At 42.5% G+C, this 23,918-nt stretch overlaps 2 protein-coding genes across 5 annotated transcripts; one reads left to right on the top strand and one right to left on the bottom strand.

The window, feature by feature from the left end:
• The first annotated feature begins 672 nt into the window (after nt 1-672).
• Nucleotides 673-6,329, top strand: igflr1 (IGF-like family receptor 1). Of its 4 annotated transcripts, none has more exons than XM_029679274.2 (7): nt 673-1,466; nt 1,581-1,773; nt 1,895-1,934; nt 2,202-2,319; nt 2,473-2,592; nt 2,822-2,932; nt 3,802-6,329. In XM_029679274.2, the coding sequence occupies exons 1-7, from the start codon at nt 1,364-1,366 to the stop codon at nt 4,122-4,124; spliced, it is 1,008 nt and encodes a 335-aa protein (XP_029535134.1). In that variant the 5' UTR covers nt 673-1,363; the 3' UTR covers nt 4,125-6,329. The 4 variants fall into 4 exon arrangements, with proteins under 4 accessions (XP_029535134.1, XP_029535135.1, XP_029535133.1 ...); XM_029679275.2 differs by having other exon boundaries at nt 674-1,466; nt 2,491-2,592; XM_029679273.2 differs by having other exon boundaries at nt 675-1,466; nt 2,491-2,592; nt 2,771-2,932.
• Nucleotides 6,330-14,925: 8,596 nt separating this feature from the next.
• On the bottom strand, nt 14,926-22,879 carry LOC115142134 (histone-lysine N-methyltransferase 2B-like). Its single transcript, XM_065027186.1, has 9 exons — nt 22,825-22,879; nt 18,738-18,881; nt 18,391-18,559; nt 17,940-18,115; nt 17,364-17,616; nt 16,654-16,761; nt 16,033-16,116; nt 15,485-15,614; nt 14,926-15,297 (listed from the first exon to the last, which is right to left on the bottom strand). Exons 1-9 carry the CDS (start codon nt 22,877-22,879, stop codon nt 15,151-15,153), a joined length of 1,266 nt encoding a protein of 421 aa, XP_064883258.1. The 3' UTR covers nt 14,926-15,150.
• Between the last annotated feature and the right edge of the window lie 1,039 nt (nt 22,880-23,918).

The raw sequence follows: 23,918 nt of genomic DNA, 5'->3' as shown, positions 1-23,918 counted from the left end.
ACACAGCCAAGACAATGCAGGAGTGGCTTCGGGACTAGTCTCTGAATGTCCTTGAGTGGCCCAGCCAGAGACCAGACTTGAACCCAATTGAACATCTCTGGAGAGACCTGAAAATAGCTGTGCCATCCAACCTGGGAGCTTGAGAGGATCTGCAGAGAAGAATGAGAGAAACTCCCCAAATACAGGTGTGCAAGCCTGTAGCATCATACCCAAGAAGACTCAAGGCTGTAATTGCTGCCAAAGGTACTACAACAAAGTACTGAGTAAAGGGTCTGAATACTTATGTAAATGTTATATTTCATTTTATTTATTTTTTTTAAGATATTTGCTAAAATTTCTAAACCTGTTTTTGCTTTTTCATTATGGGGTATTGTGTGTAGATTATTGAGGGGAAAAAAAATATTTAATCCATTTTAGAATAAGGCTGTAACCTAACAAATGTGAAAAAAGTCCAGGGGTCTGAATACTTTCCAAATACACTGTATTAGTGGTGTACCTATTGAGTTAAGACAATCAGAAGTAACACTGCCAAATAGGCACTTTCCTACATATGCATGCATCCTGGAGAGAGACCACCAGGACCATATTTTCGCCACACCCCCCTCCCCTTCTTCTTGATGCAACATTTTACATTATACTCAAGACACATTATGTTCACACATGTTTTAGACGCTTTTCACTGACAGCTGCAACTCAATCAGCTAGACCTACTGCCACCCATGCACTACCCAAATCGGGGCTTCCTAAACACATTTCCGATTTGAAACAATCCACAGCAACAAAAAAGAAGCTAATGATGTCATGCTCTCCGGTTAAGTATTTTAAAGGAGTAATTATATAATTTTTTTACGTAACATCAATTTACTTTAGGGCAATCCAGCATCATGTCAGTGCACTGTGCACCCACCAACTTTCCTTTCCAATTTGCATGGGGCTGAAACCAGAGTTCAGTATATAACGACGAGATGCTCATGTTTCGCTCTAACATGGTGAGTCTTTGTTCCAAAGGCGGGAAGGCAGGCAACACGTCTGTATCTTATTCGAATTGGGCTGATTCAAGACAGATTTTGGCGAGAGTGAGCCCTCTCGCGTCTCCGCGCTGAAACTATACCACCAGAGAAAACTGCCGATCGAGCGAAACACCTCCTACTTTATGTAGCCCTGATCCTGTCTGGCCAGAAGTAGTATGACATTTCGTCCAGACAGTCTACAAATACTGAAACAAACAAACCAATTGTGCGCTGCCTTATGGGACTCCAGTCACGGCCGGTTGTGAACCAGGGTGTCTGTGGGGACGCCTCCAACACTGAGACGCAGTGCAGACCGCTGCGCCACTCGGGAGCCACAGGCTTCTCTTAACAAAATGGGCCACTATTCTGATAATTGCTCTGATGACTTGGATACATTTTGGGATAAATCGAGAAATAAATGTGTACCATGTCATCCACAGCATCCGATCCAACCAGGTGAGCTCGACATGCGGCAAAGATCATCTTTATTTGATGTTGATACGTTTTGATGTTTGTCTGTGCACAGCACACACTTGTAGTCTACAAACAAATATACATTTTTTTGACCAGGGTACGAATTTAGTCCAAACTGTGGCATGCATGATGATGGGGGGAGGTCGGAAAAACCATATCGGAAATGTGCCGCCCAGACCTTCAATAATGGGAGCTTCGTGAAATGCCAACCCTGTTCTAGCTGCCCCCCAACTCATCAAAAGGTGTCCGAATGCAACAACACGACAGACACGCAATGCTGCGGATCGAGGTGAGCGCAAATTTAGTCTGGGATAGCTTCAAACCTTGACAGGAAAAAAAAGGATGCCCATTGTTTTCCATCTGGTTCTGGGTGGTTGAGTAACATGTTTAAATGTAAACCCTTTATCTAGGGACCAGACAGGCTGTCGGGAAGGAGTCCTGGGTACTACGGTGAGTTTAATCTACAATGATGAAGCTCATGATTCTGGTTAGTTAAGAGCATTTGCGTGGTAGACCTTGAAGTCCACTCGCAAACTTATCATGGCAGTTATTCTTCTGTAGACTCAAACTACATCAACAGACAGTGACCCGGGGAGGCCATTTATTCACAAATGTTTTAATTTTGGTCAATGACTTCCCAATAGGGAAAAGAGAACAAAACAAACTTATTAAATTAGGAATGACATAGTTAATATGTTGACTTCACATCCATTTTAGACTCAACAGGTGCAACAGTCAACAACGTTAAAGGTCCAAATGTCAACATCAAATCCCACCACAGCCGAACACACTGCTCAAACCATCAGACCACCAGACGTCAACCATAAGACTGCATGTAAGTTACAACCCAACCCACAAATATGATCAATATTAGAAGTAATATTAGAAGGTACTGAGTTTGATAATACCAGTCCTTCACCATTCAAAAAGATGACTAAACTGCTTTGTTAGGATACTGCTGAACATGTCTAACTGCTCATTGCCACAGTCCTCTGTGTTCTTTCAGGGATAGTGCTTACTGTCATCTTGGTTCTCTCTGTACTTGCATTTCTCTTATTCATCTATATTAAGAAGAGAAGGAGAAGATCAAGAGCCTTTTGCATCAGAGGTGAGCAGAATGATGAGCATTAGGCTAAATTTAAAAATGTCAAACTGTCAATGCATAACACAGAACATCTGGTTTGACATGTTTGCTTAAAACCGCATTAACTCTTCCACTTACCTTACTCTGTGTAAAAAGCTCTTTTTTTCCTGTCCTGTTTTTGAATGGGTGTGGTTTGACACAGATAAGGAGAATAAGCCATGCTTTAAGGTCAGCCTTAACTGCCTCCCATCAGACAATATCCTGTATACCAACCAACAGTCATGGAGTAGTAGGAGAACAGCAGCTGTCAATGAAGAGGTTGCTCTCCTACAGTCAGAGACAAGGAACCTAGAGGACATTTTGAGTGAGTTATCAAGTGCTATTACTGATGGTTCTATTACTAATGGAGCTACTACCAGTCTGTTATTCATTGATATTACTAGTACCTCTACATCACTATTCTTCCATAAGTTGCCAAAAGGCTCTTGAGGTTTTAACACGTCCCTCAAATTTCAGCTCAAATCTCCCATGAAATGTGGGTGGTTCCACAAAATGGGTCCCTTTTGTGTTTCTTTAATATTTTAAGTAGAAAATGTGCACCAATATTTAATTTGAAATGCCTGCTATATTAAATGAAGTGCCCTTTAATATAGACCACATGGATAATTACATAAATCAGGTCTTTCAAATGAATGAAGACTGAAAAGACTTTCAACTTTTAAACATTTAATAGTCAAATCATAGTGTAAAAGCAGGTGAGCTGGTTCTACTCTTTTGTACATTTTCTGGTGTTTTGAGGTTGAAAACTGAGTGGGTTGAGCATAACAAGTCAACCCTGTTACTCAACAATTTACGTTGTGAAGCTTACATTCAATTCCCCCTTCCTGTTGCACACAAACTTCCATTCCCCCTGTCAAAGGGGGTTCATAGCTGATTTAAGATGAAATCGTCATCCCTGTTACTTTATTAGCCACTTAATATAGTAATTATTTTATTGAACCTCTTGAGATGGGAAAACATGTTTTTCATTAAGGTGACTGTGTGGTCTTCATGACAGAATGTTAAAATGAGGTGAAATCAGGTTTTTCTCCTTCAAGTTACACTACCCAAAGGGGACTCATTTAGTGGAACAGCCCATTAGTTCATGATTTACGCATTTGGCTCTGGTTTGACACAAGTCAGCATGACAGACGCGTAACTCACCCTTAGTGATATTTCCCCTCACCTCACCAGGTCCTGACCTCCAGTCTGCGCCACTGCAGACGGTTCTGGACAACCTGGATGTTCTAGAGGAGCTTGTGATCCTGCTGGACCCAGAGATCCCTGGGGTGAAGAACACCAGCCACCTAGCATCTCGCTGCTCCTTCCCCGCCACCTGGATTACCTACACCTACTCCATGAGGGACAGCAAGAGCCCCCTGAGGGCCGTGCTGGAGGGGGTCACCACCAAGCACCCAGACTGGACTGTAGGACACCTGGCCAGGCTGCTGACAGAGATGGACCGGAACGACACAGTGGTGGTGCTCACCAAACTCACCTTGTTTAAGGTTGTCTAGTCTGGGTGTGTTTTGTGTTGGGTCTGGAAAAGATGGCTCCATCCAGATACAATCACAAGTCTCTACCACCTGCAAAGGCACTGAGATATAACAGGAGGGCCAGTAGGAGGCATGCTTTCCTTGGGGACCCCAAAGTCCCAAGGCAGTGATTGGGAACACTGTTCTTTTGTATTAGGGTTCAAATAAGATATTTAACTGTGATAACATGGCACTTATTACTTAAAGCAGGGATGTTAACCCCGGTGTCCTGAAAAAGAGGAGCCGCACACTCTAGTAGCTCAGATGCAATAATGTAATAACCTAATAACCAACGTTTCGACAGACAAGCTGTCTTCATCAGGGTATAATGACAAGCACGGTGGGGTGACTAGTTTATATAGTGTCAAAGGACACACACATGTCTGTAATCATGACCGGGTGTGGCTTGATATCGTTGGTTCATTTTCAGATATATATAGAACATACAAAAACATGAATCATAGATACAATTTTGCTACATCGGCCTACAAACATATACAATGAATAGCAAAATCACAAAAATGGCTTCAGATCAAAGTCCAGGCGGCCTCTCGTTTTAACAATAAATTGTCGAGGTCCCCCCCACCCCCCTCTCCTAGGGAGGGTGATGTGTTCGATGCCGATATAACGTAAGTACGAAATCGGGTGGTTCACTTCCAAAAAGTGTGCCGCAACTGGGTATGTTGAGTTTTTGCACCTAATGGTGCTATGATGCTCCGAGATCCGTAGTTTTAATTTGCACTTCATTTTACCACAAGGACAAGTTATAAGATAAATAACACATTTGATTGGGATCCGTTTCCCTGGTTGGGGGTTTACCAGGCAAGTCAGTTCAGAACAGATTCTTATTTTCAATGACGGCCTAGGAACAGTGGGTTACCTGCCTGTTCAGGGTCAGAACGACAGATTTGTACCTTGTCAGCTCGAGGGTTTGAATTTCAATAGCTCCTTGGTCATGTGACTTCAAACAAGGTTCAGAATGTTCACTCAGTGTCCCTACACATTGCACAACCTTTAGTTTGGCCATTTTCATCTCACGTGGTTTTACATGAATTTTTCAACATTTAGAATTTCAATAGTTCCTTGGTCATGTGACCTAATGTCCTCTGACTACCCTTCTATATTGCACACTCTTGTTTGTGTACTGTAAAATCATGCGGTGTAACATACCTTTTTCATCATTTCAAATTTGCAATAGCTCCTTGGTCATGGCAATTACATATCTAAGAAGCATACAGTGGATATACACCCATATTGCATAACCTCTAGTCATGTATCTTCTATATTGTTGTACATTATTATTAGTTTGACAATTAGGGGGTTCAGTCCAGTGTTTACCCTTTTCTTTAATGTTTATCTACAATAGTTGGTCGTTCTAAGTATTTATTTTCCTTTTTTTTTATTTTTCCTATTGTGTATTTGGTACACAATAGGAGAGCGACAGATAATATCTCCTTTCGTCGTTAATATCAACCATAAAGGAAAGGGGCAAAGTACGAGAGTCATGTTATTAACTGTCCAAAGCAGGGATGGAGAGGGAGCTAGTGAGGTAGGCTGCAGTGGGTTTGCTGGTCAATACATATACTGAACAGGGATGGAGAGGGAGCTAGTGAGGTAGGCTGCAGTGGTTTTGCTGGTCAATACATATACTGAACATGTAACCACAGTAATGGTGGCTAGAAAATCAATGAATAAAAATGTTATACTGACAAATTAAACAAATTGTAGACCTTTAATCTTTTCCAACATGTCAACAGACACTTAACTTCAATTAAGTATGAAACAACAAAGACTGCACTTCCAGTTTGTGTTCTTTACTTTGTTGAACTCTTTTGTCTTCATTCCTAGGCACAGCACATTGAACATCAGTTGGCATGCAAAATATTAAATCAAAACAAAACAAAGTGTAAAACGTTATAAATAATATGAAATATCAATGCAGTATGACAAATTAGCCGTCCATTGTGTTATATCATAAATTGTCTTACATGCCGTCACTGTTGTCAAAAGATTATAAACATGTTAAATAAAGTTACTAACCCAGTCAGTCTTTGGGCCACATCCAGGGTTCTTCATCAGTGACACACATGAAGCAGTTGTTGGCTTTGTTGAACTCTGACATCAGAGGCATGAACTGAACATATGGCTGTCCCACACTACTACATAAAAATAAAGAATTTACATTTACTTTGAATTAAATGTCATTACATACCAGACATTTTTAGTATATCCTCAGCCATTTCTTTTCACAGTTGCTCCATGTGTTTTTGAAGGTTCCATATTAATTTGGGAAGGGATGTTGGGGAAGTTCTGTGCAACTTCCTTGGCCATCTACACCAAAAAAGAACAGCTAACCATTCATTATTGAAAAGTGAACTATCAAACCTGCATTACAAAGACCCCACAGCTGAAGGTGTCCTGCTGCGTGGTGAGTTATTTCCCCTCCTTTATACTTTATGTCCACCCAGTCGTCCTTTCCATGGCAGGATCTTCTCATTTTGAAGTATTCCCTTTTTTATGTAAAAATAATGGAATTATGATTAGTTATGAATACACAAGGCAAATGAATACACAAGCCAAATTTGTATGCTGTTTTCCTTATCACTATAATCTAGTAGTAATTTATTAGTAGAGGTAATTTCCTTTATGCCCCATTCTACACACAGCCTAAATTATAGGCACTGAACCATTTACAGGACAATAAAAGTGGCATATAGGATCCAACCCTATCACAGAGTGAATAAATGTACAGTCGTGGCCAAAAGTTTTGAGAATGACAAATATGTATTTTCACAAAGTCTGCTGCCTCAGTTTGTATGATGTCAATTTGCATATACTCCAGAATGTTATGAAGAGTGATCAGATGAATTGCAATTAATTGCAAAGTCCCTCTTTGCCATATAAAAATGAACTGAATCCCCCCAAAAACCTTTCCACTGCATTTCAGCCCTGCGACAAAAGGACCAGCTGACATCATGTCAGTGATTCTCTTGTTAATACATTTGAGAGTGTTGACGAGGACAAGGCTGGAGATCACTCTGTCATGCTGATTGAGTTCGAATAAGAGACTGGAAGCTTCAAAAGGTTTGCTTCTCAGCCAAGGAAGTGGGCTCACTCACAATTTTGCCTAAGAACACAGCCATGAATAAAGAATGGTACCAACGCAACTTCTCCCAACCATCCAGGTGACGAACAATGTCTTTTCCAGCATGATGGAGCACCTTGCAATAAGGGAAAAGTGATAACTAAGTGGCTCGGGGAACAAAACATCGATATTTTTGGTCCATGGCCAGGAAACTCCCCAGACCTTAATCCCATTGAGAACTTGTGGTCAATCCTCAAGAGACTGGTGGACAAACAAAAACCCACAAATTCTGACAAACTCCAAGCACTGATTATGCAAGAATGGGCTGCCATCAGTCAGGATGTGGCCCAGAAGTGAATTGACAGTATGCCAGGGCGGATTGCAGAGGTCTTGAAAAAGAAGGGTCAAAACTGCAAATATTGACTCTTTTCATCAACTTCATGTAATTGTCAATAAATGCCTTTGACACTTATGAAATGCTTGTAATTATACTTCAGTATTCCATAGTAATATCTGGCAAAAAATATCTAAAGACACTGAAGCAGCAAACTTTGTGGAAATTAATATTTGTGTCATTCTCAAAACGTTTGGCCACGACTGTAGAGCATTTGTAGACTTTAAGAAAAAAGTATTAAGTGACAGTTTCACCAGTATGTGCTTAAAGAAAGTCATATCACAAAGATCACAGATGACAGTGCCCACCAAATCTATGACAATAGAGAATGAATTGTAAGCACCAAAGTGTTTGTCAAAATCATATCTGAAAATGTCAGTTGTTGAACAGAATACTTCTATTTGCAATAGCAATTTATGATATATGCAGTTGAGGAATATTCCATGTACCAACACTACATGTAGGACGGACATAAGACATTCCCACATACAGTATTTTTATTTTACATTTTTTATTTCACCTTTATTTAACCAGATAAGCCAGTTGAGAACAAGTTCTCATTTACAACTGCAACCTGGCCAAGATAAAGCAAAGCATTGTGACATAAACAACAACACAGAGTTACATGGAATAAACAAATGTACAGTCAATAATACAATACAAAAGTCTATAGACAGTGTGTGCAAATTAAGTAAGATTAGGGAGGTAAGGCAATAAATAGGCCGTAGTGGCGAAATAATTACAATTTCGCAAATAAACACTGGAGTGAGATGTGCAGAAGATGAATGTGCAAGTAGAGATACTGTTGGGCAAAGGGGAAGAATATATATAAATAAATTAAATAAATAACAATATGGGGATGAGGTAGTTGGATGTGCTATTTACAGATGGGCTACGTACAGTTGCAATGATCTGTAAGCTGCTCTGACAGCTGATGCTTAAAGATAGTGAGGGAGACATGAGTCTCCAGCTTCAGTGATTTTTGCAATTCATTCCAGTCATTGGCAGCAGAGAACTGGAAGGAAAGGTGACAAAAGGTGGAATTAGCTTTGGGGGTGACCAGTGAAATATACCCCTGCTGGAGCGCGTGCTATGGGTGGGTGATGCTATGTGACCAGTGAGCTGAGATAAGGCGGGGCTTTACCTAGCAAGGACTTATAGATTACCTGGAGCCAGTGGGTTTGGCAACGAATATGAAGCGAAGGCCAGCCAACGAGAGCATACAGGATCCCGTGGTGGGTAGTATATGGGGCTTTATTGATGAAACGGATGGCATTGTGATAGACTGCATCCAATTTGCTGAGTAGAGTGTTGGACGATATTTTGTAAATGACATCGTCGAAGTCGAGGATCGTCAGTTTTACGAGGGTATGTTTGGCAGCATGAGTGAAGGATGCCTTGTTGTGAAATAGGAATCTGATTCTAGATTTAATTTTGGATTGGAGATGCTTAATATGAGACTGGAAGGAGAGTTTACAGTCTATTCAGACACCTAGGTATTTGTAGTGTTCCACATATTCTAAGTCAGAACCATCCAGAGTAGTGATGCTATGCGGGTGGGCAGATGCGGGCAGCGATCGGTTGAAGAGCATGCATTTAATTTTACTTGCATTTAAGAGCAGTTGGAGGCCACGGAAGGAGAGTTGTATGGCATTGAAGCTCGTTTGGAGGTTAGTTAACAAACAGATCACCGACCATTTCGAATCCCAACGTACCTTCTCCTCAATGCAATCTGGTTTCCAAGCTGGTCATGCATGCACCTCAGCCACACTCACGGTCTTAAAACCTCTTGTACTACCCATCCCGGGTCCGGGAGAGTTGTCATCAACTGACACTAATTAGCATAACGCAACGGACATAAATATTACTAGAAAATATTCCCATTCATGAAATCACAAGTGAAATATATTGAAACACAGCTTAGCCTTTTGTTAATCACCCTGTCATCTCAGATTTTGAAAATATGCTTTACAGCCTAAGCAAGACAAGCATTTGTGTAAGTTTATCGATAGCCTAGCATAGCATTATGCCTAGCTAGCAGCAAGGCAACCTGGACACGAAAATCAGAAAAGCAATCAAATTAAATCGTTTACCTTCGGATGTTTTCACTCACGAGACTCCCAGTTAGATAGCAAATGTTCCTTTTTTCCCCAAAAAATATTTTTGTAGGCGAAATAATAACGTGTTCTTCACGTTTGGCTGAGAAATCAACCGGATATTGCGGTCACGACAACGCCAAAAAATATTTCAAATTAGCTCCATAATATCGACAGAAACATGGCAAACGTTGTTTATAATCCATCCTCAAGGTGTTTTTCAAATATCTATTCGATAATATATCAACCGGGACAGGTGGCTTCTTAGTAGGAAAGAGATGTAATGTTCGCATTTGTCCTTTACGCACAAAACACTCTGAGAGACTCCAGCTGACCACTGACCCAATGTTGTCGTTCAGGCTCATTTTTCAAAATAAAAGCCTGAAACTATGTATTGTGACACTAGACACATTAGGGAAGCCGTAGAAAAAGGAATCTGGTTGATATCTCATTCACTGCTCAATAGGGACGCATAGGAACGCAGAGCTTTCTAAATAAGAGTCCCTTCCTGATTGGATTTTTCTCAGGCTTTCGCCTGCAATATCAGTTCTGTTATACTCACAGACAATATTTTTACAGTTTTGGAAACTTTAGAGTGTTTTCTATCCTAAGCGGTATATGCATATTCTAGCATCTTGTCCTGACAAAATAGCCCATTTATTTTGGGGATATTATTTTTCCAAAAATGAAAATAGTGCCCCCTAGATTCAAGAGCGATATCATAATCGCCATCGACAAAAGACAATACTGTGCAGCCGTATCCATCTACCTGTCTAAGGCTTTCGACTCTGTCAATCACAGCATTCTTATTGGCAGACTGAACAGCCTTGGTTTCTCAACTACTTCTCAGATAGAGTTCAGTGTGTCAAATGGGAGGGCCTGTTGTCCAGACCTCTGGTAGTCTCTATGGGGATGCCACAGGGTTCAATTCTTGGGCCGACTCTCTTCTCTGTCTAAATCAATGATGTAGCTCTTGCGGCTGGTGATTCTCTGATCCACCTCTACGCAACGAACACCATTCTGTATACTTCTGGCCCTTCTTTGGACACTGTGTTAACTTGGCTTTCGAAGACCTTAGAAAGGCAGGGTAGGATATATATAGGTCTGTAACAGTTTGGGTCCAGAGTGTCTCCCCCTTTGAAGAGGGGGATGACCGCGGCAGCTTTCCAATCTTTGGGGATCTCAGACGATATGAAAGAGAGAGATTTATCGATGGTGACAGTGTTTCCTAGCCTCAGTGCAGTGAGCAGCTGGGAGGAGGTGCTCTTACTCTCCATGGACTTTACAGTGTCCCAGAACTTTTTGGAGTTTGTGCTACAGGATGTAAATTTCTGTTTGAAAAAGCTAGCCTTTGCTTTCCTAACTGCCTGTGTATATTGGTTCCTAACTTCCCTGAGAAGTTGCATATCGCGGGGGCTATTCGATGCTAATGCAGTACACCACAGTATGTTTTTGTGCTGGTCAAGGGCAGTCAGGTCTGGAGTGAACCAAGGGCTATATCTGTTCCTGGTTCTACATTTTTTTGAATGGGGCGTGCTTATTTAAGATGGTGAGGAAAGCACTTTTAAAGAATAACCAGGCATCCTCTACTGACGAAATGAGGTCAATATCTTTCCAGGATACCCGGGCCAGGTCAATTAGAAAGGCCTGCTCGCTGAAGTGTTTTAGGGAGCGTTTGACTGTGATGCGAGGTGGTCGTTTGACCGCGGACCCATTACTGATGCAGGCAATGAGGCAGTGATCGCTGAGATCCTGGTTGAAGACAGCAGAGGTGTATTTAGAGGACAGGTTGGTCTGGATGATATCTATGAGGGTTCCCGAGTTTACGGATTTGGGGTTGTACCTGGTAGGTTCCATGATAATTTGGGTGAGATTGAGAGCATCTAGCTTAGATTGTAGGACCGCCGAGGTGTTAAGCATGTCCCAGTTTAGGTCACCTAACATTAAAAACTCTGAAGATAAATGGGGGGCAATTAATTCACATATGGTGTCCAGGGCGCAGCTGGGGGCTGAGGGGGGTCTGTAACAAGCGACAACAGTGAGAGACTTATTTCTGGAAAGGTGGATTTTTAAAAGTAGAAGCTCGAACTGTTTGGGCACAAACCTGGATAGCATGACAGAACTCTGCAGGCTGTCTCTGCAGTAAATTGCAACTCCACCCCCTTTGGCAGTTCTGTCTTGGCAAAAAATGTATACACATACATAGAGGCATTTTTCAGCTATGATTTTACCACTCAGAATCCAGAATGGATATGACAATGGGGCCAGCACAGGATGTAATACACCCTTACAACAATCTAATTTTTGTTCTTCTTGACTTGTTATCTGGTGAACTGCTACTATGTGTCAAGAAAAGAGCCCCAATTAGGGGTTAGTGTACTCCAGTAAAAAAGGGCTGGTTTAGATGAAAAACTATTTCCCTGTGTCCTCGTTCATAGGGCCATGAAAGACTAGTCAGTGGTAGAATTGAGTTGGCACTTTATTGGCCCAAACACCCATAGACCCACAAGGTTGAGGTTACTCATGGACAGTAATACATGTTTTTTTTGTTGCATTGATGCATTTTGTCTTCTAACTGTCCAAGAATAGGATCCAAAGTGTTAGGAAATATTTGTTGCCATAAATACAAAGGAGGATGTCTCTCCTCATACCTCTGGCACTTTAGTCAGACTGCCAGACTGTGTAAAAACTTTATGATGGAGCTGGCAATGGAGTTCCCATTGACTAATCAATCAGGAGAGACTAGACCAATCAGGTACAGGTCAACGATGCCAATTGAAAGTCAAGGGGTGTGTCTGTCCCTTTTGGATTACTTTCTCTTTACAGAGAACCCCTGTGGTTCAAGTCTGCTCTGCGCATGTCTGAAAGTGACAGAGCCAGCAGCCAAGAGAGTTTTTCACAGTATGTCATAAAAAAGTATTACACTTATGAATGTTTGTAAAATGCTAATATGTATTAGATCCAGTACAATGGAATAACTAAGAACTGAATTTGAATACAGCGTGTTCCGATTCCTCCTTCTCTTTCTGTCCAGCAGGGTCAACCAAAAACACTTGGTCTGATGGTTCATGCAGATACTGGGGAAGCAATATAGAAATGTATTGATCCCTTAAATGATTTTACTATTAAATGATCCATATCACAACTCTCATACCTCTTCACAAAAATGTACCTAAATCAATTTTGGAAAAAGGATTTTACTCACAAAAGACGTAGGAATTTATTTTTCCAGTTAGAAATAGTAGGCCATGCATCAAATAACTATTTTCATTAGAAAAACTAACCCTCAAATGCACTATTGTCTGCAGGTGGCTTGTTGTGAATGGTTATGTAAACTACGTTCTAATACTCAACGTAGAAGGATTTGTCTTTATGTACAGTATATGAAAGTGATGCTTTTATAAGGATTATTTCACGTTATCACTGCAGATCACTGTGACCGACAAATCACTGCATATTACTGTGATTAAAAAGAGCACATGAAACAGTGTTTTTCATGAGGCCTACCTGTGTGCCTTCCTTTAAGCACCTCTGTTCGAACACCTCTCCTGTCCTTGATCCATTCCAGCAGAATTTGTGGATCTTTTCAGTGTCCATGTGAAAGATAGTTGTTGCGAGGATGGAACATTTGTTGACTTAAAAGTTTTTTTTAAACACCCATGTAAAATTAAGACCTGCAAAGCTTACAGATTTAAGTCTAATAGCACGAGATGAACATAGACAAACAGAGTGTGCAATGTGTAGGTCCACTGAGTGGACATTCTAAACCTTGTTTGAAGTCACTAGGTTACATGACCAAGGAGCTATTGAAATTCTACATTTTGAAAAATTCATGTAAAACCATGTGGGATGAAAATGGACAAACTCAAGGGTGTGCAATATAGACGGGTAGTCAATGGACATTCTGAAACTTGTTTGAAGTCACTAGGTCACATGACCAAGGAGCTATTGAAATTCTACATTTTGAAAAATGAGTGTAAAACCATGTGAGATAAAAATGGACAAACTAAAGGGTGTGCAATATGTAGGCCCACTCAGTGGACATTCTGAACCTTGTTTGAAGCCACTAGGTCACATGACCAAGGAGCTATTGAAACTTTACATTTGGAAAAATTCATGTAAAATCTTGTGAGATGAAAATTGACAAACTGAATGGTGTGCAATATAGAAGAGTAGTCAGTGGACATTCTGAACGTTGTTTGAAGTAAGTATGTCACATGGTCAAGGAGCTATTAAAATTTGAATGTACAAAAAGTTTGTACTTTGTTCACGCTCCCTAACTAATTCAACTTGGAATACAAGACGCTGCTCACATTTCCACGTGTTTATTAGCTTTGGAAAACAAATGGTCTAAATCGGGAAAATAAGATGCAATGTTTCCAACATCATGACACTTATTTTGGAGTCTGTGGCTCAAGTGGTTTGAAAGCTATTGAGGTTTGAACGCGCGAATATCCGTCGAATATCGAACTTGAAACTGTCTTTACCTCGGTGAGCAAATAGACGTTGTGCAGGAGTAGTTTTGGGTAGTGAATCAGTGTTTACCAATTGATCTGAGATGTCTTTACCGCTAGAATACGACCAAGGTAGGGTCCGAAAACATTACCGATACGGTCAACGGATCTTAGAATGTGCCAATGTTTGTGAACGATTCCCTTAATTTGTTCAGAGCACTTTGAAAAGCAGGTAGTGAGGACACAAGAATGCTTATTTTTGAGACTTTCTCAATGGCAGTATTAATCTGACAATTTTTGTACCCCCTCTCCTTGAATTTTCTTTGCGTCTCAGCCATATTTCTGTTCAAATCCGATAGTTTTTTTTAACCAATTATTGTGATTAGACAGAATTGGCTGCAGGGAAAACTGTTTTTCAACGGAAGCGGATGACAGCTATCAGCCTTCAACAAACTGTTACAATCAGTAGGTGTCCTGTAAAGATCCGTGTATAGAACATTATCCTCAGAACAAAAACAGAAGATATAGATAACTGATTTGACGTGTGTCAGATTGCATAGTACATTTCAGGTGCTACCTGATCATTTTAATTGTATGTCAAAATGTATTATCACCGTGATTTTATCACCAACCAACGATTTTGCTGTATTTATACATTGCAGGTTGTTGTATAAATGTCATATCAGCATTTTCGTTTTTTTAATCCAATTTTCAATTGACCAAGTCTGATTTGTTAAAACATCTTTAATAAGCGAATATTATAAATAAAAAGTGCATAGAAAAATTTAAAAGGTTTAGAAATATGTATACAATTATTTGCAAACTTAGTTTTTTTTTGTACAAGGTAACAAAGACAAGTTCACACATTTTCTTATGTCTTTTACACTTTGTTATACTTTAAAATAACCCTACCATATAGAACATACAGCTTTCTGAACCAGTTCTGGGAGAGATCGTCATGGTAACTTCAGGTTTCCAACTAGTGCTTTGTATGCTTCATCGAACACACAGGCCAGCTCTGCTGGATATTCATCAACGAGTGGTTGATGAAGCGCGCCGCATTGCCGTGCATGGTGGCGTCCACCACGTCAAAGTCATCGATACGGAACATGTAGCAGCCGATACCCTGTGGAGGAAGGAGGGAACAGAGACAGGGAACTTAGTTTTAGTTTAACGTATTATGTTGGTATCAATAACATTTATTCATTCAAGCCCACAATTAGTGGATTTTAAAAAAGTCCACCAACTAAGGTCTCGTTGGGACAAACCATAGTTATGTCGTCTCAACCACACTCTGGACTGATTGATCTCACCTTGCCATCGTAGTACTTCTCCCGCTTGTCTGTGAGCACTGAGCGAATGACGATGCCGGCATACTCGATGACCATCTCCTGAGCATCGATGTTCCTCTTGCAGAACAGACCTCGGCCGTGGATAGCAGACCTACACCAGACAGAGATGTCAAAAGAGGCCCAAGTATGAACAACAGTTTCCATAGCTAATCTCCTTGGCAATTAAAAGGATGCGATGATCACATTATTTATTTATTATCTGATCCTGAGTCAATGGGAATTCATGTTATTCATTTTGTAGCAGAATAACATAATAGCAGAAAAGGGAGAGGCAGGAAATATAAACCATGCCTCAGTTTCTAGTTTGCTGTGATAGCTGTAGAGAACCGCAGTGACGACTTCCTGTCCAGACAGACTGCAAATGATCTATTGTGGGGTCAGTTGGCACCCCACTGAGAAACACATGAGCTCTTCAGCCCAGAATCATGATCATAGTCACAGGCTCTGTCCATAGTAATGGCTTTGACCTCAGTGCCTCAGGGGGGGATGAGGACTAGTTGTGTGCTGACCTGTACACGCCTACAGCCTCCTTAGATGTCCTCTCCAGATGTCTGAAGCGCATGGCCATGGGGAGCTCCAAGCTCGTGGCACGTCTAGGAGAAAAGGGATAAGCAAAGAAGATGACGATGTGCTTCTGACCTTTCACGTTGAACTCTGAGAAAAGAGTCACTAGAGACTCAGACACAAGAGGGTAGAACATATTTTTAACGTTGCTTGTTAGGAGGTAGTTGCAGAAATGACGGAATGGTTTAGTCCAACCACAAAGATCACTTTAGGGGAGTTACAAATACTGAAATGGACAACATTTCAATAGTGAATTAGTTACAGCTATAAAAACGTTTATGTAAACCTGTAGTTGTACAGCTCCCTTGTCACTCATAAGTCTGAATGAGAACATTGATATGTTATGTATACAAACTTATACATGGATCATTTGTTGATGTGAAAGTTGTTTTTTAAAGGAACAACACTTGCGGCCATGTACAACAAGTTCTAAGAATGTTCCGCGAGACAATATCTTTCATGCACTAGCTCCTGCAGTATTTAAGCCAAAGCATCCTTTTTTAAGATGTTAGCATTTAGCTAGCTTCCTTTGCAATGGCCAGCATACAATAACTCTGTAATCCGACCTTGTGGATTTGAGTGGGACTTCATCTTCTTCCTCATCGTAGGGGTTGATGTCAGGCAGCTGGCGGTGCTGGGAAGCCAGGAAGTTGAACATGTCGAAGGTGGACTTCCTGTAAGAGAAGACAGGAACAAGGTGTCACGTTAAATGTTACATCATTACTTTCTTATTATTATTGCTTTCTTTATCATTGTTTTTCCCCCCAGCATTGGTGTAGAATTTGGGATGTGGACGTCACCCACACACTCTTCATAAGTTAATGAACGGAGCAGCATAGACGTCATACAGGTCTTATTTCTAGCTTACGCAGACTGTGGAGGTAGAGATGACGCTCACATAGAAACAAAACAGCCACAGCCCTTGTTCCTCTAAACCTGACAGATGTCTACATTCAAAACATACATTCCACCAATACTCTACACAGAGAGACTAGCTTCCACTTTGAAGTTGAAAACCACCTACAGAGGGGAAAACCCAGATTCTCCAGACATTTGCTAGACAGTGGTATGGGTTGACCAACTGCAAGGTAAGGACAAAGTAATACCGGTTCCCACCATTACACTATTGGTTAAAATGTTTACAAGATATTTAAGATGAATCTGTCAGACAACTCGGACTCAATTTCCGAATGACATTCCAAAATAATGACTTCCCTTATATTTTCTATATTTAACTTCCAGGGCTCCTGTAGTGAACAGACACCGGGACACTGACCTGAGGTGGACCTCAGAGCGGGCGCATCCAGAGGGGTTGACAGGCAGGTCCTCCTCTTGGCTGATCTGTTTAAAGAAGCGGAAGGCGTGGCTATGGCAGCGGCGGGCCCCCTGGAGCTGCTCCACCAGGAAGACCACTGTATCGTGGAGCAGGCCCAGCATATGGGCACCTGTCATCCCAGAGAAGGACAGCTGCCTAAACCTGGCCCCCGCCCACGCCTCCTGGACACAGTCTATCACTGCCCTCCAGGCCTCTGAGGAGGGAAAGGAGGGGGAAGAGGAATGGTGAGAGAGATAAGTAAGGTGTGAGTAACACAGCATAACACACAAATGTAATCAATCTGCAAATTAAGCCAACATTTTGTGCTAGATGGTTTATTACACAATTTCATTCTAGCCAAGTACGAGAAGGAGTATATTTCATCATGTTATGTTTACTCATATGTAGAAATAGTGGGTATTTGTGCAGAAATCATTGCCTTGAGTACTGGGTAATGTAATTATTTCTAAACTAACATTATACAGATAACAGACACATGAAGTCTATTCATTTGCCCTTTCCTCCCTGAAACCTCACCCTCTACGCTGTCTGCCTCCACACTGAAGCCGTCATCGCTTTTGATCTCAAAACGGAGGTGGGGCTGATCTCGGCTGGGGGGACACTCATCGTCTGAGGGCAGCAGCTCATCATCTGAGCACGATACAGCACCTGACAGGATGGAAATACCACAGGGTATTTTCAAATCAGGCACACTTGTTTACATTGTACAGGTATAAGAAGTATCATCAGTCATCATACAGACATACTGTTCATAAGGCACTATTACACATAAGTACCTGAGAATGTGTTCCAGTCAGGCAGGGCACTGGGGCCCACTGCCTGGGGAAAGAGTCCTGAGGTAGAGTCATGTTCCCAGGACATCGGACAGAGGAAGCACTTTGACCTCCGACAGGGCGGGCAGATGGGGAGGATATCAGTAGCATCGAGGGGAAACAGTGGAGAGGTGGGAACGGAGGCCTTGGGATACATGGAGCCCCCAGTGTAGAGGGTGATTAGTCCAGCTGCAGTGGAAGAGCCGAGGGGTGCTAGGACATGTCCCTGCGGGTTTGGGAGTGGGGGCTGTGGCGACGTGGGCATGCACGTCTCCTCCAGGTCACTGATGGTCAGGATGTGGTGGGGTTTGGACTTGGTAGCTCCTGCGGAGGAAAAACAGATAGAAGTAAGACAACTGAACGGACACACAAACAACCAATGCTTTCTGGGTAATATCCATAAATCACTCAAAACCTGACAATTAAAAGTCCTAACAAAGTTTTCTATTTTTTACCCAGAGGTGTCCTAAAAAACAACATTAGCCAACCACAGAACAGTTACCTGGGGAGGGCAGAGGCTGGAACAGTCCTCCAGCTAGTCTCCTGATTTTGGGCCTTGCCCCTTGGTCAGGTTTAGGGAGTGGAGCTGAGAAGCTGGGTGTAGTGGGTCGGGAATGTGCCACGTCAACCTCTTGGGCATCAGATTCTAGAGGTGAAACAACAACAACAACAACTCTGTTTCCTATGCCACGGCTAAGTCTTGGGCATCAGATTCTAGAGGTGAAACAACAACTCTGTTTCCTATGCCACGGCTAAGTCTTGGGCATCAGATTCTAGAGGTGACAACAACAACTCTGTTTCCTATGCCACGGCTAAGTCTTGGGCATCAGATTCTAGAGGTGACAACAACAACTCTGTTTACTATGCCACGGCTAAGTCTTGGGCATCAGATTCTAGAGGTGAAGCAACAACAACAACAACTCTGTTTCCTATGCCACGGCTAAGTCTTGGGCATCAGATTCTAGAGGTGAAGCAACAACAACAACAACTCTGTTTCCTATGCCACGGCTAAGTCTTGGGCATCAGATTCTAGAGGTGAAGCAACAACAACAACAACTCTGTTTACTATGCCACGGCTAAGTCTTGGGCATCAGATTCTAGAGGTGACAACAACAACTCTGTTTACTATGCCACGGCTAAGTCTTGGGCATCAGATTCTAGAGGTGACAACAACAACTCTGTTTACTATGCCACGGCTAAGTCTTGGGCATCAGATTCTAGAGGTGACAACAACAACTCTGTTTACTATGCCACGGCTAAGTCTTGGGCATCAGATTCTAGAGGTGACAACAACAACTCTGTTTACTATGCCACGGCTAAGTCTTGGGCATCAGATTCTAGAGGTGACAACAACAACTCTGTTTCCTATGCCACGGCTAAGTCTTGGGCATCAGATTCTAGAGGTGAAGCAACAACAACAACAACTCTGTTTCCTATGCCACGGCTAAGTCTTGGGCATCAGATTCTAGAGGTGAAGCAACAACAACAACAACTCTGTTTACTATGCCACGGCTAAGTCTTGGGCATCAGATTCTAGAGGTGAAGCAACAACAACAACAACTCTGTTTACTATGCCACGGCTAAGTCTTGGGCATCAGATTCTAGAGGTGAAGCAACAACAACAACAACTCTGTTTACTATGCCACCGCTAAGTCTTGGGCATCAGATTCTAGAGGTGAAACAACAACAACTCTGTTTACTATGCCACGGCTAAGTCTTGGGCATCAGATTCTAGAGGTGACAACAACAACTCTGTTTACTATGCCACGGCTAAGTCTTGGGCATCAGATTCTAGAGGTGACAACAACTCTGTTTACTATGCCACGGCTAAGTCTTGGGCATCAGATTCTAGAGGTGACAACAACAACTCTGTTTACTATGCCACGGCTAAGTCTTGGGCATCAGATTCTAGAGGTGACAACAACAACTCTGTTTCCTATGCCACGGCTAAGTCTTGGGCATCAGATTCTAGAGGTGACAACAACTCTGTTTACTATGCCACGGCTAAGTCTTGGGCATCAGATTCTAGAGGTGACAACAACAACTCTGTTTACTATGCCACGGCTAAGTCTTGGGCATCAGATTCTAGAGGTGAAGCAACAACAACAACAACTCTGTTTCCTATGCCACGGCTAAGTCTTGGGCATCAGATTCTAGAGGTGACAACAACAACTCTGTTTACTATGCCACGGCTAAGTCTTGGGCATCAGATTCTAGAGGTGAAGCAACAACAACAACAACTCTGTTTACTATGCCACGGCTAAGTCTTGGGCATCAGATTCTAGAGGTGAAGCAACAACAACAACAACTCTGTTTACTATGCCACCGCTAAGTCTTGGGCATCAGATTCTAGAGGTGAAGCAACAACAACAACTCTGTTTACTATGCCACGGCTAAGTCTTGGGCATCAGATTCTAGAGGTGACAACAACAACTCTGTTTACAACAACAACTCTGTTTACTATGCCACGGCTAAGTCTTGGGCATCAGATTCTAGAGGTGACAACAACAACTCTGTTTACTATGCCACGGTTAAGTCTTGGGCATCAGATTCTAGAGGTGACAACAACAACTCTGTTTACTATGCCACGGCTAAGTCTTGAGCATCAGATTCTAGAGGTGACAACAACAACTCTGTTTACTATGCCACGGCTAAGTCTTGGGCATCAGATTCTAGAGGTGACAACAACAACTCTGTTTACTATGCCACGGCTAAGTCTTGGGCATCAGATTCTAGAGGTGACAACAACAACTCTGTTTACTATGCCACGGCTAAGTCTTGGGCATCAGATTCTAGAGGTGACAACAACAACTCTGTTTACTATGCCACGGCTAAGTCTTGGGCATCAGATTCTAGAGGTGACAACAACAACTCTGTTTACTATGCCACGGTTAAGTCTTTGCCAATATCCACTTTGCAGTGTAAGAAAGCCAACAGTTACACATTCACACTAATATTTTAAACTGAACAAAAATAGAAACTCAACATTCAACAATTTCAAAGATTTCAATGAGAGACAGTTCATAAGGAAATCAGGCAATTTAAATAAAGCCATTAGGCCCTAATCTATGGATTTCACATGACTGGGAATACAGATAAGCATATTTTGGTCACAGATACCTTAAAAAAAGGTAGGGGCGTGGATCAGAAAACTGGTGTGACCATTATTTTTGCCTCATGCAGCACAACACATCTCCTTTGCATAGAGTTGATCACTAAGTTGCTGACGACATAACAGTGGTAGGGCTGATGACCGACAACGATGAGACAGCCTGGCAGTGTGGTGCCAGGACAACAACCTCTTCCTCAATGTGAGCAAGACAAAGGAGCTGATCGTGGACTACAGGAAAAGGCGGGCCAAACAGGCCCCCATTAACGTCCACAGGGCGGTAGTGGAGCGAGTCGAGAGTTTCAAGTTCCTTGGTGTCCACATCACCAACGAACTGTCATGGTCCAAACACACCAAGACAATCGTGAAGAGGGCACGACAACACCTTTTCCCCCTCAGGAGACTGAAAATATTTGGCATGGGTCCCCAGATCCTCAAAAAGGTCTACAACTGAACCATCAAGAGCATCCTGACCAGGTGCATCACCGCCTAGTTTGGCAACTGCTCGGCATCTGACCGTAAGGCGCTACAGTGGGTAGTGCGTATGGCCAAGTACATCACTGGGGCCAAGCTTTCTGCCATCCAAGACCAATATACCAGGCGGTGTCAGAGGAAAGCCCACATTTTTTTTCCAAAAGACTCCAGTCACCCAAGTCATAGACTATTCTCTCTGCTACCGCACGGCAATCGGTTTCGGAGCTAAGTCTAGGACCAAAAGGCTCATGCTCATTGGGTGACTTGTCTGGTTAATATTCAGTGCATGGAAGAACTGGGACATGTTCCGCTTCCAGGAATTGTGTACAGTTCCTTGCGACATGGGGCCGTGCATTATCATTCTGAAACATGAAGTGATGGCGGCGGATGAATGGCATGACAATGGGCCTCAGGATCGCGTCACGGTATCTCTGTGTATTCAAATTGCCATCAATAAAGTGCAATTGTGTTCCATGTCTGTAGCTTATGCCTGCCCATACCATAACTTCACGCCACGATGAGGCACTCTGTTCACAACGTTGACATCAGCAAACCACTCGCCCACACAACGCCATACACATGGTCTGCAGTTGCGAGGTTGGTTGGACGTACAGCCAAATTCTCTAAAACAACTTTGGAGGCAGCTTATGGTAGAGAAATGAACATTCAATTCACTGTCAACACGTCTGGTGGACATTCCTGCAGTCAGCATTCCAATTGCACGCTCCCTCAAAACTTGAGACATCTGTGATATTGTGTTGTGTGATAAATCTGCAAATTCAAGAGTGGCCTTTTATTATCCCCAGCACCTGTGTAATGATTATACTGTTTAATAAGCTTCTTGATATGCCATACCTGTCAGGGGAATGGATTATCTTGGCAAAGGAGAAATAATCACTAATAGGGATTTAAACAAACATTGCTATGATTTTTACATGTTGCGCTTATATTTTTGTCAGCGTAGCAGTGAGGGTTTTATGCAGTGTTGCATTACCAGGACTCTCACCTGACTGGGGGCAGGAGCTGTGTGCTATAGTGCTATTCTCTCCCTTATCAGGCATGTCTTCAGCAGGTTTCTCAGGGACAGGCAGTCGGATCTCATTTGCATCGCCACAGTGGTTTCACCATGCTCCAGTACCAGGAAGAACACCTGGGGAAAGGGGAGGAGTTGAAAGAAAGGAAGTCATACAAAACCATGCATATTTCTGTTTCATTATTAATTATGAATTGCTGCTACTTACTGGAAACCCACGGGAAGAATTGTCCTTGCTTTGCCTGAATTACACCAGGAACACACAATCCCTCCATCAGTGCTCAGACTGTCCGCAAAAGGCTGGACTGAGGGCTTGTAGGCCTGTTGTAAGACAGGTCCTCACCAGACATCATCGGCAACAACGTTGCCTATGGGCACAAATCCACCGTCGCTGGACCAGACAGGACTGGCAAAAAGTGCTCTTCACTGACGAGTCGCGGTTTTGTCTCACCAGGGATGGTGGTCGAATGAGCGTTACACCGAGGCCTGTACTCTGGAGCGGGATCGATTTAGAGGTGGAGGGTCCATCATGGTCTGGAGGTGGAGGGTTCGTCATGGTCTGGGGTGGTGTGTCACAGCATCATCGGACTGAGCTTGTTGTCATTGCAAACAATCTCAATGTGGTGTATTACAGGGAAGACATCCTTCTCGCTCATGTGGTACCCTTCCTGCAGGCTCATCCTGACATGACCCTCCAGCATGACAATGCCACCAGCCATACTGCTTGTTCTGTGTGTGATTTCCTGCAAGACAGGAATGTCAGTATTCTGCCATGGCCAGGAAGTGCCCGGATCTCAATCCCATTGAGCACGTCTAGGACCTGTTGGCTAAGGCCATTCTCCCCAGAAATGTCTGGGAACTTGCAGGTGCCTTGGTGGAAGAGTGGGGTAACATCTCACAGCACGAACTGGCAAACCTGGTGCAGTTTATGAGGAGGAGATGCACTGCAGTACTTAATGCAGCTGGTGGCCACACCAGATACTGACTGTTACTTTTAATTGTAAACCCCCCTTTGTTCAGGGACACATTATTACATTTCTGTTAGTCACATGTCTGCGGAACTTGTT

Source organism: Oncorhynchus nerka, linkage group LG14, assembly GCF_034236695.1.
Source record: "Oncorhynchus nerka isolate Pitt River linkage group LG14, Oner_Uvic_2.0, whole genome shotgun sequence".
Lineage (NCBI taxonomy): Eukaryota > Metazoa > Chordata > Actinopteri > Salmoniformes > Salmonidae > Oncorhynchus > Oncorhynchus nerka.
Note: the sequence above shows the minus strand (reverse complement) of the source record. Positions and strands in the feature narration are given on the sequence as shown.